Source organism: Nelumbo nucifera, chromosome 1, assembly GCF_055504915.1.
Source record: "Nelumbo nucifera cultivar China Antique chromosome 1, China Antique-T2T, whole genome shotgun sequence".
NCBI classification, from domain to species: Eukaryota; Viridiplantae; Streptophyta; class Magnoliopsida; order Proteales; family Nelumbonaceae; genus Nelumbo; species Nelumbo nucifera.
This window is the reverse complement of record NC_142649.1, coordinates 141974400-141989295: the sequence shown is the minus strand read 5'-3', so window position 1 is coordinate 141989295 and position 14896 is coordinate 141974400. Positions and strand designations below refer to the sequence as shown.

The window sequence follows — 14896 nt, the reverse complement described above, 5'->3', positions numbered from 1 at the left end:
AGTGTTCGCAGGCTTGAGATCACTTTCCCGAAGCTGGAGTTTGTCAAACGCGACCTTGAAGAGTATATCCGCCGAACTGCCGGAGTCAATGAGGACGCGCCTTACCTCAAAATCATTGATTCACACCTGTACAATGAGCGCGTCATCGTGGGGGTACTGGACTCCGCGCGCGTCATCTTCGGTGAAGAAAATCGGTTCCTCTACCCTTGGTTGCTTCAGAGGATTCCGCTCTTCTCTTTCGACCTCGTGAGCCGAGGTCCTTGTTGTGGTTGAGGTGTAGCCCGCGACGATCGATCTGCCGGTGATCATTTCGATTGTTCCCCGAACTGGCTTCTCTTCGGGTGGCTACCTCTGCGGCTGCTCATTTTGCCTGTTGATGAACCTACAATTTATCTATAATTTTTGAGGACTTTAGCATGGATTTTTATACCGGTTTTATTAACTTTTGCCTTAATTTAGCTTAATGCTAAGAATAAGTTTCAGGGGTAATTAATCCAAGAAAATGAAGGAAAAAGGCAAGAAAAGAAGGTTCAAAAAGACCAAATTCAGCCCAGCCCGGTTGTGGAAGCAAGAGAGAGCACTTCGGCCCAAGAAGAGCAAGTGGATTCCTTGAGAAAACCCAAGAAAAGAAAGCCTAGCTAAGAGTAGAATTCGACCCAGCAAAGAAGGCCCATTCTCAGCCCAAAATAGCAGCTCAAAGTATAGCTATCATGTGCTAAGAGAGAGCCTAAGTGCAGCCCAAATAGCAGCCCTTAGGAGACTTTCAAGAGAGCTCTAGAAAGTTCAAGAAAGGGGTGTAATACACCCCATTCTAGAGGCTTCAAGAAGGGGCAAGAGCCCCCTTGAAAAACTATATAAGGAGGCCTCTAGGAGGGGGGAGAGGTGTTCAATTGCTTGAGAGGAAGGCTCTCCCACTCTTAGAGGTTCGGCCACCTTGAGAGAAGAGAAGAGAAGAAGGCTAGACGCAAGGAAGAAGAAGAAGGGCTGATGGAAGTTCAAGTCAAGCAAGCAAGAAGAGAAGGTGAGTTCAAAATTGGGGGTTTGTGATTCAGAGATCTTTTGTAATAAATCAATTGTAGTTTCATTCTCTTTTGATTTGAATTTAGTTTCTTTGTTATATTTTCTTTCTTCTTTCTCCTTCTTCCATTCTTCCTTGAAGTATTTCAGCTTGTAAAATTTCAGTTCAGCAATCTAATTCTTTTTTATTCCTTCGAATGGTCATGAATTGTACTTGAAGCTTCTTGAATAAGGGTGTTATTGTAGATTAATTCGGCCAACTAACCTTCAAAACTCAGATCTGAATTCTCAGATCTGAGATTGCAAGATCTGAATTGCTTGAAAGAGAATTCAGATCTGCAAATTTCATATTGGCCGAATGGATCTAAAGCTTGGAATTCCTAGAGTGCTTGAGAGAGACTCTAGGAATTCAGATCTACTATTCAAGAACTGGATTGGATGCAAGATTAGAGATAACTTGCACAATTCAGTTGGTGATCAATTCAGTTTTGAATTGATACCTTGTATGTGTTTGTTGAAATGCATGCATGAGGATTAGATCATTGATAGAGATATGGGGATCATCACTCATGCATAGATTGAACATGCACTCAAAAGAGGCTGTTCATGAGCTTGGGGTCTGACCAAACCAAGGCTCATTCATGATTTATTCGAATGATCCAAATTGATAGATTGCTGAATTCTGAGATTGACATTTACTGCTTACTCTTCTAACCTGATTTGAAGGCAATTGGGCCAATGATTTAGATAGATTTTAGTTTAGGATTTTTAGCTTTGATTAAAGTTTTGATTTATTTGTTAATCAGATAAGAAGTACTCAATTTAGTATTGATACTTGTTACCTAAATCCTCGTGGGAACGATACTCTATTCACTACTTTACTATTTGAATGGCTAGTGCACTTGCTAGTGTCACAATGAGCCACATCAAGTTTTTGGCGCCGTTGCTGGGGATTTAGGGAAGCAATATTAGGAAACATTGGGCATGCTTAATCTGGTCTCAGTCATCATTGCATTCATAGATGGTTTTAATTGCTTCATTTTATATTTTAGCTTTGAATGCAACAGCTGTACTAATTTAATTATGTTTCTTCTTTCTTCAGTAGATTACCTCATTTCCTTGTTTCAGTTTCATTTTAATAAAGGTAGATTTGATTTCCTTTCAATCTTGGTGTTGTTACCTTAAAAAAGAAAAAAATTCATAACAACATAAGTGTTGCAGATCTGAGTTGCATTCGACACTCAGATCAGCAGAACTCAGACCTGTAGCACTCTGCCGAAAAGACTTAGTTAGTTTGTGTTTCAGCCTTTTATTTATTTATTTTTCATTACAAAAAGAAAACAAAAATATAAAGTGAAAAGGAGAAAAAAAAAAGATATATCATATGAACAACAAGAGGGGCAATTGAGAATTCAGATCAGCACTCAGATCTGAGTTCAGATCTGAATTCTACTACAGCAGACCTGCAACAGTTCAGATCTGAGTTCCTCTTAACACAGATCTGAACTGATGCAAATTTGAGGTGAATTGGGTGTCATAACCACCCCAATTTACCCTAGGACACTTCTGCTACTCCTCAAAGGCAATTTGGTAGCAATGACTGAAGGTAAGGCAATTGAGAATTCAGATCCAAACTCAGACTTGAGTTCAGATCTGAATTCTGCTGTTACAGATCTGCTCAGTTCAGATCTGAATTCCTCTGAACTCAGACCTGAACCAATGCAAGTTTGAGGTGAATTGGGTGCCATCACTACCCCAATTCACCCTATGATACATCCAACCTGCCTCAAGGGTGAATGGATAGCAAAGAATGAGAGAAATTCAAATCTAAAATGCAGTTGATATGATGTGAGGACTGAACTGATACAGAGCATACTATGAATTCTTGGCTTTACCCACTTGTACCCAATCTAAATTTGCTGAGGATGTGTGTTTGGATTGAATAATTGTGATGCCTCAAATATTCAATAAAAAGCAGTAGTGCATTCCACTAGCATTCAGATCTGTAGCAGGGCTGCTACAGTACAGCAATTAGCATGAAACTCCATTGTTGATCTAGTTAGCTCTCTTTCCCATTGATGATCTACTTCATATTTGATTGCTGATTTAGTGTAGCTGGTAGATGTAGTTCTTCAGATCTGCACACACTCACATCAAATTTTTAGCTCTGCATACATTGCTGATTTTTAATTCTGCATCTTAGAAGTCAGATTTGAATGCAATAGCTTTCATTACTGATGAAGCTGGTCTTCTTTCCTAATGCTGAATTGCTTCTTCTTTGGTTTCTGTTTTTGTTTAGGTAGTTTAGTTGATTGCTGGTTTTGTTTATCAAAAAAAAAAAAAAAAAAATTTCATTGCTGATTTCTTTAAGTGTTAGCTGATTTCAGTTCTGTACAAATCTGCATATAGTATTCTTCATTACTGATATTACTACTATATTTTTTTTTTCTGTTGCTGATTTGTTTGGTTTTGATCATTGTTTTAGTGCTGCTAGTTTAGCTAGTTTTTGGGTCTATATAGCTCATAAAAAGAGGGGAGTTCAGACCTGTACACAGTAGATTTCAGTACTGAAATCAAAAATCAAATCTGAGCACACCGAAAAAAAAAAAAAGAGATTTTGTTCAGTAGTATAGTTGCATTACTGCTTTGTGTTCTATTTCATCTCAAAAGAAAAGAAAAAAAAATCAGATTCCAGCAGCCACACCATGGTGAATACAGGTCTGATTTCAGATCTTTTTACTACTGATTGATTTCGGTTTTGTGCAGATCTGTATACAACATGTTTCATTACTGATATCGGTGGGTTATCCTGCTGAATTGCTCAGTTTTAGTATGGCTACTCTAGCTGGTGTTTGGTGATGCATAGCTCATCAAAACAGTGGGCTCAGATCTAATATTTAGTAGCCTTCCAATATGGAAATCAGACCTAAGCACAACTGTACTGTTATCAGTAGCTGCTGTTATATTTATTGCTGTTCTCAGTGGCTTCTGAGATTTCAGAACTGATCTCAATTTTGTGTAGAACTGATGTCTGAATTGCTATCTCACAATCCTTTGTACACTGATTTCAATTCTGTGTATTGACCTTCAGTAGCATAGAATAGCCTTTTAATATGAAGCTCAGACCTAAACACAATCACTGCTGATCCGCATTTGGCTGTCCTCAGTAGCTGCTAAGATTTCAGATATGATTTCAGAACTGTATATTACTGTTCTCAGTAGCTACTGAGATTTCAGCTCTCAGCAGTTCAGATCTGTGTAATTAAATCTTGTCCCTGATTTCAGCAATATAAAGAAAAGGGAATTTATAAATTGTTGTTCTACTCAGAGATTACTGAATTCAGACCTGTTTGTAAATTGCTACTGAATTCTGTATATTGAATAAGATGTTGATCTGCTTTTAGTTAGCTACATTTATTTATTTTAGGATGTAGGTTTGTATATTCCAATAATTCACTATATATTTTCAGTTGTAATAAGGTTAGTTATTTTGTGAATATTGGCGTGTTTATTGCCTTGACTTTCACAGTTTCTGACAAGTAGAGTCGAGCTGGAGGAAATCCTCTACAACCCGGAGATTGAAAGAACTCTCCGTGTCTGACTAAGAGCAGCCAGACAAGTCCAACAAGAAGCTCAAGAAGCTCAAGAAGCTCAAGAAATGGCTGAGCAGAGGACTATGATGGACTAGGGCAAACCCACTCTCACTAGAGCTGCCTCCAGCATTATCAGGCCCAATATTGCTGCTAACAACTTTGAGATCAAACCTACCATCATACAAATGATTCAAAACACAATGCAATTCTGTGGATTGGCCCACGAAGATCTCAAAGCACACATTTCTAACTTTTTAGAAATTTGTGACACCTTCAAACACAATAGGGTAAGTGATGATGCCATTAGGTTGAGGTTATTCCCATTTTCTTTGAAGGATAAAGCCAAAGCATGGCTGAATTCATTACCGACAGGATCAATAGCTACGTGGGATGAAATGGCCAGCCGTTTTCTCTCTAAATATTTTCCCCCTTCTAAAACTGCTAGAATGAGGAATGACATCACTACTTTTTTCCAGCAAGAGGGGAAATCTTTATACGAGTCATGGGAACGATACAAGGAGCTGTTGAGGAGAGTTCTTCATCATGGCCTTCCCATATGACTGCAAGTGCAGACTTTCTATAATGGTCTTACCGACTCAAATAAGACCATATTAGATGCTGCAGCCAGAGGGTCCATAAATAATAAAACTCCTGAGGTTGCCCATGCACTTATTGAGGAAATGGCAGCCAACAACTATCAATGGCATTCTGAAAGAACTCAAACTAGGAAGCAGCAAGGCTTGCATAATGTTGATATTTATACGTCACTATCTGCACAAATAGGATAACTCAGTAAGAAAATAGATGAAATGCAGATAGCTGCCATGCATGTGCAGCCTCTTAATTGTGAATTGTGTGGGGGAGGCCACGTCAATAGTAACTGCCAAGTTGGCAATCAGTTCAGGCCATCTACTGAACAAGTTAACTATGTCAGCAATTCATCAAGACAGCAGGGTTACCAGAGTCACCATACTTTTCATCCAGGATGGAGGGGACATTTAAACCAGTCCTGGCCAAATCAACATACTTCCAAGCCGTTCCACCAGACTTATCATCAGCCTGAACCAAAGTCCAATTTGGAAGAGATTAATTGTGCCAATTGCCCCACTTGGATTTTTCCAATTGATTTCATTGTGTTAGACATGCAAGAAGATGTGGAGGTCCCGCTTATCCTAGGGAGACCTTTCCTAGCTACCGCGAAAGCAATGATTGATGTCCAACAAGGACAACTCAGCCTTAGGATACAAGATGAGGAGATAATTTTTAAAATGTCTGATGCTATGAAACATGCACCCTCTAGTGATGATTCTTGTTTTATGATTGATGCCATTGAATTGACAATTGATGAATGCTTCCAGGTAAGTAGAATAACTGATCCTCTTGAACTTTGCCTCCAGCAAGGAGAACTTGAAGAAGGAGAAAATGAAGAAATAAACCTCATGATAGCATACCTGAATGATAAGCCTCAATTCAAGGGAAAGGGGTTTCTTAAATTAGAGAACTTAGGCAAATTGCCTGAACCATCAGGTAAGCCATCACCCCAAGAACCCCCCACCCTTGAACTGAAGCAATTACCATCCCATTTAGAGTATGCTTTCCTTGAGGAACCATCAGATCTCCCCGTGATAATTTCCGCAGCACTGAATCCCTTACAAAGAGAAAAATTATTAAGAGTGCTGCGGGAACACAAAAATACTATAGCTTGGAAGGTAGAAGATATCAAAGGCATTAATCCATCAATCTGCACTCACAGAAATTTGATGAAAGAGGACAGCAAGCCTTCCGTTCAACCCCAAAGGCGCCTGAACCACAACATGAAAGAAGTGGTAAAGGCAGAAATAATTAAGTTGTTAGATGTCGGGATCATTTATCCTATTTCTGATAGTTCTTGGGTAAGCCCTAGCAAGTGCACTAGCCATTCAAGTAATAAAGTAGTGAGTGAAATATCGTTCCCACGAGGATTTAGGAAACAATTACCAATACTAAATTGGGCACTTCTTATCTGATCAACAATAAATCAAAACTTTAATGAAAGCTAAAAATTATCAACTAAAATCTATCTAAAATATTGGCCCAATTGCCTTCAAATCAGGTTAGAAGAGTAAGCAGTAAATGTCAATCTCAGAATTCAGCAATCTATTAATTTGGATCATTCGAATAAATCATGATTGAGCCTTGGTTTGGTGAAACCCCAAGGTCATGAATAGCCTCTCTCAAGCGCATGTTCATCCTATGCATGAGTGACGGTTCTTCTATCTCTAGCAAGAATCTAATCCCCATGCATGCATTTCTTCAAACACTTCTAAGGCATCAATTCAAATCTGAATTGATCACCAACTAAACTGTGCAAGTTATCTCTAACCTTGCACTCAATTCAGTTCTTGAATAGTAGATCTGAATTCCTAGAGTCTCTCTCAAGCACTCTAGGAATTCCAAGCTTTAGATCCATTCGGCTAATCTGAAATTTGCAGATCTGAATTCTCTTTCAAGCAATTCAGATCTTGCAATCTCAGATCTGAGAATTCAGATCTGAGTTTTGAAGGTTAATTGGCTGAATTAATCTACAATTTAACCCCTATTCAAGAAACTTCAAGTACAATTCCTAACCATTCGAATGAATCAAAAAGAATTTGATTGCTGAACTGAAATTTTACAAGCTGAAATACATCAAGGAAGAATGGAAGAAGGAGAAAGAAGAAAGAAAATATAACAAAGAAACTGAATTCAAATCAAGAGAGAATGAAACTACAATTGATTTATTACAAAAGATCTCTGAATCACAAACCCCCAATTTTGAACTCACCTTCTTCTTCTTGCTTGCTTGACTTGAACTTCCTTCAGCCCTTCTTCTTCTTCTTCTTCCTTGCGTCTAGCCTTCTTCTCTTCTCTTCTCTCAAGGTGGCCGAACCTCTAAGAGTGGGAGAGCCTTCCTCTCAAGCAATTGAACACCTCTCCCCCCTCCTAGAGGCCTCCTTATATAGTTTTTCAATGGGGCTCTTGCCCCTTCTTGAAGCCTCTAGAATGGGGTGTATTACACCCCTTTCTTGAACTTTCTAGAGTTCTCTTCAAAGCCTCCTAAGGGCTATTATTTGGGTTGCACTTAGGATCTCTCTTAGCACATGATAGATATGCTTTGAACTGCTCTTTTGGGCTGAGAATGGGCCTTCTTTGCTGGGCCGAATTCTACTCTAAGCTAGGCTTTCTTTTCTTAGGTTTTCTCAAGGAATCCACTTGCTCTTCTTGGGCCGAAGTGCTCTCTCTTGCTTCCACAACCGGGCTGGACTGAAATTGATCTTTTTGAACCTTCTTTTCTTGCCTTTTTCCTTCATTTTCTTGGATTAATTATCCCTGAAACTTATTCTTAGCATTAAGCTAAATTAAGGAAAAAATTAATAAAACCGGCATAAAAATCCATGCTAAAGTCCTCAAAAATTATAGATAAATTGTAGGTTCATCAAAGTTGTGCCCAAGAAAGGGGGTATGATTGTTGTTCCAAATGAGAAAAATGAACTCATCCCTACTAGAACCGTCACCGAATGGCGTGTGTGTATTGAATATAGAAAATTAAATGAAGCCACCCGGAAGGACCATTTCCCTCTCCCATTTATGGACCAAATGTTGGAGAGGCTAGCCGGGCATGAGTATTATTGTTTCTTGGATGGATATTTAGGCTATAACAAGATACCAATTGCACCAAAAGATCAAGAAAAGACCACTTTACTTGCCCATATGGAACCTTTGCATACCGAAGGATGCCCTTTGGGTTATGCAATGCCCTAGCAACCTTTCAGCGATGTATGATGTCTATATTTTCTGATATGGTTGAAAAATTTATTGAGATCTTTATTGATGATTTTTCAGTTTTTGGCTCTTCGTTTGATGCATGTTTGAATAATCTGGAATAGGTGCTTACTAGATGCAAAGAATCACATCTTGTGTTGAATTGGGAGAAATGTCATTTTATGGTGCAAGAAGGCATAGTGCTTGGACACAAGATATCTCAAAGAGGTATAGAAGTCGACAAGGCCAAAGCGGAGGCAATTGAAAAATTGCCACCCCCAACATTTGTTTGTTCTTTGAGAAGTTTCTTAGGACATGTCGGATTCTATAGGAGGTTTATTAAGGATTTCTCAAAAATTTCCAAGCCATTATCTACCTTGCTTCAGAAAGAAGTGACCTTTGAATTTTCAACTGAATGCCTTCATGCTTTCAACATCTTGAAAGACAAATTGATCCATGCACCTATCATGGTAGCACCAGATTGGACCCTCCCATTTGAATTAATGTGTGATGCAAGTGATTCTGCTATAGGAGGTATTTTAGGAAAAAGAATGAACAAACATTTTCAGCCAATTTACTATGCTAGCAGAACCTTGACTGGACCCCAACTCAATTACACCACCACAGAAAATGAGCTGCTAGAAGTAATATTTGCACTTGACAAGTTTCTTTCATATCTGATATTATCCAAGGTTGTTGTCTACACAGATCACTCGGCATTAAGGCACTTGCTTACCAAGCAAAACTCAAAACCAAGATTGATAAGGTGGATCCTTTTATTGCAAGAGTTTGACATTGAGATTAGAGACATAAAGGGTGCTGCAAACCTGGCTGCTGACCATCTCTCCCAGTTGGACAAGGTAAGCTCAAAAGAGGAGATAACCAACAACATTCGAGAAGAATTTCCGGATGAGTAGTTGTACTCAATACAAGAATATTCATATCCTTGGTATGCTGATTTTGCTAATTATCTAGCTGCACAAGTCCTTCCTCCTAACCTTTCATATCAATAGAAAAAGAAATTCCTTTCTGATGTAAAATACTATTTGTGGGAGGAACCCTTGTTGTATAAATTGTGTGCAGATAAGATCATAAGGAGATGTGTCCCCGAGGAGGAGATGGAGTCGGTACTCCAATTTTGCCATGATAAAGAAGCAGGAGGTCATTTTGGTGCTAGTCACACTGCAGCCAAGGTTTTGCAATCAGGTTTTTATTGGCCCACACTTTTCAAAGATGCCCATAGGTATGTGTCCACATGTGACAAATGCCAAAGATCGGGAAACATTTCCCGACGGAATGAAATGCCCCTTTCCAATATTTTGATATGTAAAATCTTTGATGTTTGGGGTATAGATTTCAAGGGGCCTTTCCCGAATTCTTTTGGGAATAAGTACATCCTCATTGCAGTTGACTATGTATCCAAATGGGTAGAAGCCATGGCTTTACCTACAAATGACTCAAGAAGGGTGGTACACTTCCTAAAGAAGCTATTCTCCCGATTTGGCACTCCGCAAGCTATAATTAGTGATAGGGGAACTCACTTCTGCAATAGCCAATTTGAGAGGTTAATGCAGAAATATGGAATTACACATAAATTAGCTACCCCTTATCACCCTCAAACTAGTGGCCAAGTGGAGTTGGCTAACAGGGAACTCAAAAGAATTCTAGAAAAGACCATAGCATTTGCCAGAAAAGATTGGTCCATCAAATTAGATGATGCATTATGGGCATACAAAACTGCATTTAAGACACCCTTTGGCATGTCCCCCTATAGATTGGTCATTGGTAAAGCATGCCATTTACTAGTTGAATTAGAACACAAGGCCTATTGGGCTCTTAAATTCTTAAATTTTGACATTCAGGCCATAGGGGCTAAAAGGCAGTTGCAATTGAATGAATTGGATGAATTCAGATTTGCCGCCTATGAGAATGCCAAAGTTTATAAAGAAAGAATCAAAAATTAGCATGATAAGAACTTGCTAAGACGGGACTTTTATGTAGGCCAACATGTATTGTTATATAATTCCCATCTCTGCTTGTTTCCAGGTAAGCTGAGATCCAGGTGGTCTGGACCCTGTACCATTTCACAGGTTTTTCCCCATGGGGCTATAGAACTCACCCACCCGGTTCAGGGCACGTTTAAAGTAAATGGTCAGTGCCTGAAACCATATTTAATGGGCGGTACTATACCCCTTCCATCCACTGTTTATCTTGATAACCAATAATCTTTTATGCTTGCTCATGAACAAGTTAAGGCATCTTTTTGTCATTTATCTTTTTAGAATATTAGTTAGTAAAATAAAGATCTTTTTCTCAAAATTCCAATTCTTTAAGGACTCAGTTCATCCTTTTCTTTTCTTCAGTTTGCTCTAGCAAGTGTGATTCCCTAACACTATGGACATTGAGGACAATGTTCATCTTAAGTGTGGGGGAGTGAGCCCGAGGCTAGGGTATGGGGGCTGAAACCCTAGCCCGAGGCTAGGCTAGGGTACACTGTAAAGGACAGTGCACCCCCTGAAACCCATCAAATGGGCTCTATGGGCCCAACACTTACCCTAAGTGGTCCCTGGGCCAAGCCACCCTGTAACACACAGGGACTCTGGGCAGATGCAAAATTAGCCCATCAGGTATTATCCTCAATGGTCTTACACTTAAGCTCTCAGCCCATAATGATCACACACTGCCCGACAAGAGAGGACCTCTCCCTTGGCTGCAAGGAACAGTGTTGCACTCTCTACTTATATGGATCCCGGGAATTAAAATCTTCTTGCAGACATTTGAGAAACCAGAATATATATACTTTTATATCTCATATAAAATATACTTTGCAAAACAAATCTCAACGGTTGAAATCGGCTGCCGGCAGTCTTGGTTTCCATCAGTGAGAGTGTATCCCCGATCATTACCTTTGTCCGACAAAGGGGCTGATCCTATCACTATGATCACCCACTCAGATGAATTCTCAGATTGTCCCAACATACCCAGGTTTTGACCCCCGCTATGGATCTCACTGAATGGTACATCAAAAATAGCCCAATCCGACACCTAGTGCAGTATCATAATCGAGTCTAGGGTCGGGTGTAACTTTCTAGTTTTGCCCATTAATCTCCAAGGTCTAGGGCAATACTGGAAATCTGGTCCAGTTCAAAGATTCAATTAATCCTACACTATATGTGCCTAGGGTCTCACCCTGGTAGCTGAGACAGGCCACCCCAACCGACTTGGTGGCACCACAGTGTCAACCTTGTCCGGATAGGTCTCCCTAGACCGATCCACTGGCTGTGAACATTCTAAACTAACACGAGTCTCATCAGTTGTCCAGTTTAAGGGTATTACACAGAAACATACCAAGGGAACATGAATCAAATATGCAATTCATTTACAATAAACTCATAAAGTACATCATTCTGATTGAAGCTAAGGGCATACAAAACTGTCTAACAACTCCCACTTGCACTTAGGTCCAATCAGGAACTAGCCGGAGTCCCATTCATTCCACGTGTTTCTCAAACACTTTCTGTGATAGTGGCTTCGTCAATGGGTCTGCAACATTTTGCGCTGATGCTACCTTCTGAATCAGGACATCCCCTCTACCAACAATCTCCCACAGTACATGGTACTTCCTCTCGATGTGCTTCAACTTCGAGTGGGCTCGTGGCTCCTTAGCCTGAGCAATGGCTCCATTGTTGTCACACAACAATGGGATGGGTAATATGCTGGACGGAACCACTCCCAACTTGTGAACGAACTTCTTCATCCACACGGCTTCTTTGGCAGCCTCATTTGCGGCAATGTACTCGGCCTCGGTTGTGGAGTCTGCAGTGGACCCCTGTTTGCTGCTTTTCTAGCAAACAACACACGATCCTATCGTGAAAACATATCCAGATGTAGACTTTCTATCATCTGGGTCCGACTGGATTGGCCTAAAATCTGCTTACTACACTCACTGCCTGAGCTATGTCAGGACGAGTGCACAGCATGGCATACATGATGCTCCCTACGGCCGAGGCATAGGGAACATCTTTCATGCCATCAATCTCCTTAGAAGTCTTGGGAGACATCTTTTTGGAGAGAGTGACTCCGTGCCTAAAAGGAACATTTCCTTTCTTGGAGTTTTCCATGCTGTATTTCTTGACTATTTTGTCAATGTAAGCAGATTGGGATAATCCTATTATCTGCTTTGATCTATCTTTGTAGAGTCGAAGACCCAGTATATCCCTTTCTGCGCTGCCATCTTCGATCCAAAATAAAATAAATAGAAATCCTATTTCTATTAATGATTACATCAGATCAAATACATAATACATTGTGTCTAGAAAATAAAAAAAATTATTTATAGACCAAATGTAATGAATAAATAAAGAAATTGCAAATCTTGCAAGTTCAGTGCGCAAACCAAGAATTCGATCTCCTCTTGTACGAACAGCCCATAAATCAAGAAAATCATAAAGAACAATTCTAAATAATAATCAGATTTATATAAAATTAATTTCAGATTATTCGCCCATTAATTTTGGGAACAAATTTCCCAAAACCCATATCTGCGCAAATCGGGTAGAACACCTTCTGCCCATTTGCGCAGGTTCAGATCTGAAACAAATTGGTTCAAGATTTGAACCATGGCTCTGATAACACTGAAGGGATGTGAGATCCATCCCATGGACGCCCAAAGATTGCAGAATAAGGGGCGAATTTCAAAAATTTTTCTCTCCCTTCAACTGGGAATCGCATTCCCTATTTTAGAAAATCATATTTTCAAGGATCATTCTTAAACCATGAACTGAACCAGATCTGAACCAGAAGGAGTAGGAGAGGATTATACCTAATACGGAGAAGTAGTATCTCCCAACGAAGGTGTTCACGCCCAAGGAAGGATCCAAAGACTGCTCCCACTGAAGATGGCGCAGCGCAGGATGGAGCAGAATCAGCAGTGTTCTTCTCCAAAAACTCTGTCCTTCGCAAGAATCAGCAGGATGGTACGTGAGCACAGCTTTCTTTCAATCATTTCTCAAAGAACTGATGTCAAGATCCAATCTTGACTTCTCCCACAACTGGAGATCGAACAGGCAAACAGGGCGGCAAGAGGAGGGAGGCGGCAAGAGAGTATTCGCAGGGTGCAGAATTCTCTCTTCTTGTGATTTCAGCACTGAAGAAAATCTGATGTGTGTCTACTAAAGGCTGCCGCCCCCTTCTTCTTTTGTTAACCTAAAAGATCAACTCCTAATCCCATTAGGAGCTGCTTATCCAAATCATATTTGGATCAGCCTTCTCATCAAGTGATAAGGATAAACCCTTATCTTATCTGCAGATCAGATTAGCTTTCTCCTAATCTCATTAGGAGGTTTCTAGATCTAAATCACATTCAGATCTGGACACTCTGAGTGGATAGGGTCGAGACCCTATCCTATCTACTAATCCACGTCAGAACTTGCCCCATTATTAACTAAATAAATAGCCCAGTTCGAAATGGGCTTTTGGCCCATTAATCTTATGTACTCACTTAACCTTCCTAACTGCTGCCCAGTTGGGCTTCCTTGTATGGCGTGGGACCCAAGCATTGATCTACACATCAGCCACATGGGTTTGGCCCAGCCTTTGTTACAAGGCCTGGCCAAATACACTGTTATGGACAGTGCACCCCCTGAAACCCATCAAATGGGCTCTATGAGCCCAACACTTACCCTAAGTGGTCCCTGGGCCAAGCCACCCTGTAACCCCCAGGGACTGTGGGCAGATGCAAGATTAGCCCATCAGGTATTATCCTCAATGGTCTTACACTTAACCTCTTAGCCCATAATGATCATACACTGCCCGATAAGAGAGGACCTCTCCCTTGGCTGCAAGGAACAGTGTTGCACACTCTACTTATATGGATCCCGGGAATTAAAACCTTCTTGCAATCATTTGAGAAACCATAATATATATACTTTTATATCTCATATAAAATATACTTTGCAAAACAAATCTCAACGGTTCAAATCGGCTGCCGGCAGTCTTGGTTTCCATCAGTGAGAGTGCATCCCCGATCATTACCTTTGTCCGACAAAGGGGCTGATCCTGTCACTATGATCACCCACTCATAATCGAGTCTAGGGGTCGGGTGTAACTTTCCAGTTTTGCCCATCAATCTCCAAGGTCCAAGGCAATACTGAAAATCTGGTCCAGTTCAAAGATTCAATTAATCCTACACTGTATGTGCCTAGGGTCTCACCCTGGCAGCTGAGACAGGCCACCCCAACCGACTTGGTGGCACCACAGTGTCAACCTTGTCAGGATAGGTCTCCCTAGACCGATCCACTGGTTGTGAACATTCTAAACTAACACGAGTCTCATCAATTGTCCAGTTTAAGGGTATTACACAAAAACATACCAAGGGAACATGAATCAAATATGCACTTTTATTCATTTACAATAAACTCATAAAGTACATCATTCTGATTGAAGCTAAGGGCATATAAAACTGTCTAACATGGTTGTTAGGCAGGAAACCCCCTGTGATACGCCGA

The 14896-nt window shown here is 40.3% G+C and overlaps 1 protein-coding gene and 1 non-coding gene across 5 annotated transcripts; one reads left to right on the top strand and one right to left on the bottom strand.

The window, feature by feature from the left end:
* The first annotated feature begins 444 nt into the window (after positions 1 to 444).
* LOC148803921 (uncharacterized) lies at positions 445 to 10014 on the top strand. Of its 4 annotated transcripts, XM_088894515.1 has the most exons (3): positions 445 to 1021; positions 4547 to 4897; positions 5087 to 10014. In XM_088894515.1, exon 3 carries the CDS (start codon positions 5420 to 5422, stop codon positions 6614 to 6616), a length of 1197 nt encoding a protein of 398 aa, XP_088750641.1. In that variant the 5' UTR covers positions 445 to 1021; positions 4547 to 4897; positions 5087 to 5419; the 3' UTR covers positions 6617 to 10014. The 4 variants fall into 4 exon arrangements, 3 of the variants coding, with proteins under 3 accessions (XP_088750641.1, XP_088750640.1, XP_088750639.1); XR_016080294.1 differs by lacking the exons at positions 4547 to 4897; positions 5087 to 10014 and adding an exon at positions 3784 to 4329; XM_088894514.1 differs by having other exon boundaries at positions 4561 to 10014.
* Positions 5054 to 5160, bottom strand: LOC148803922 (small nucleolar RNA R71). The gene has a single exon (XR_016081688.1). It is a non-coding gene; the product is annotated as a small nucleolar RNA R71 (small nucleolar RNA).
* Positions 10015 to 14896: the final 4882 nt, after the last annotated feature.

What these genes read in the sequence shown, in the direction of transcription:
- LOC148803921 (XM_088894514.1), top strand. Translation starts at nt 5,420, where the DNA reads ATGCAGATAGCTGCCATGCATGTGCAGCCTCTTAATTGTGAATTGTGT.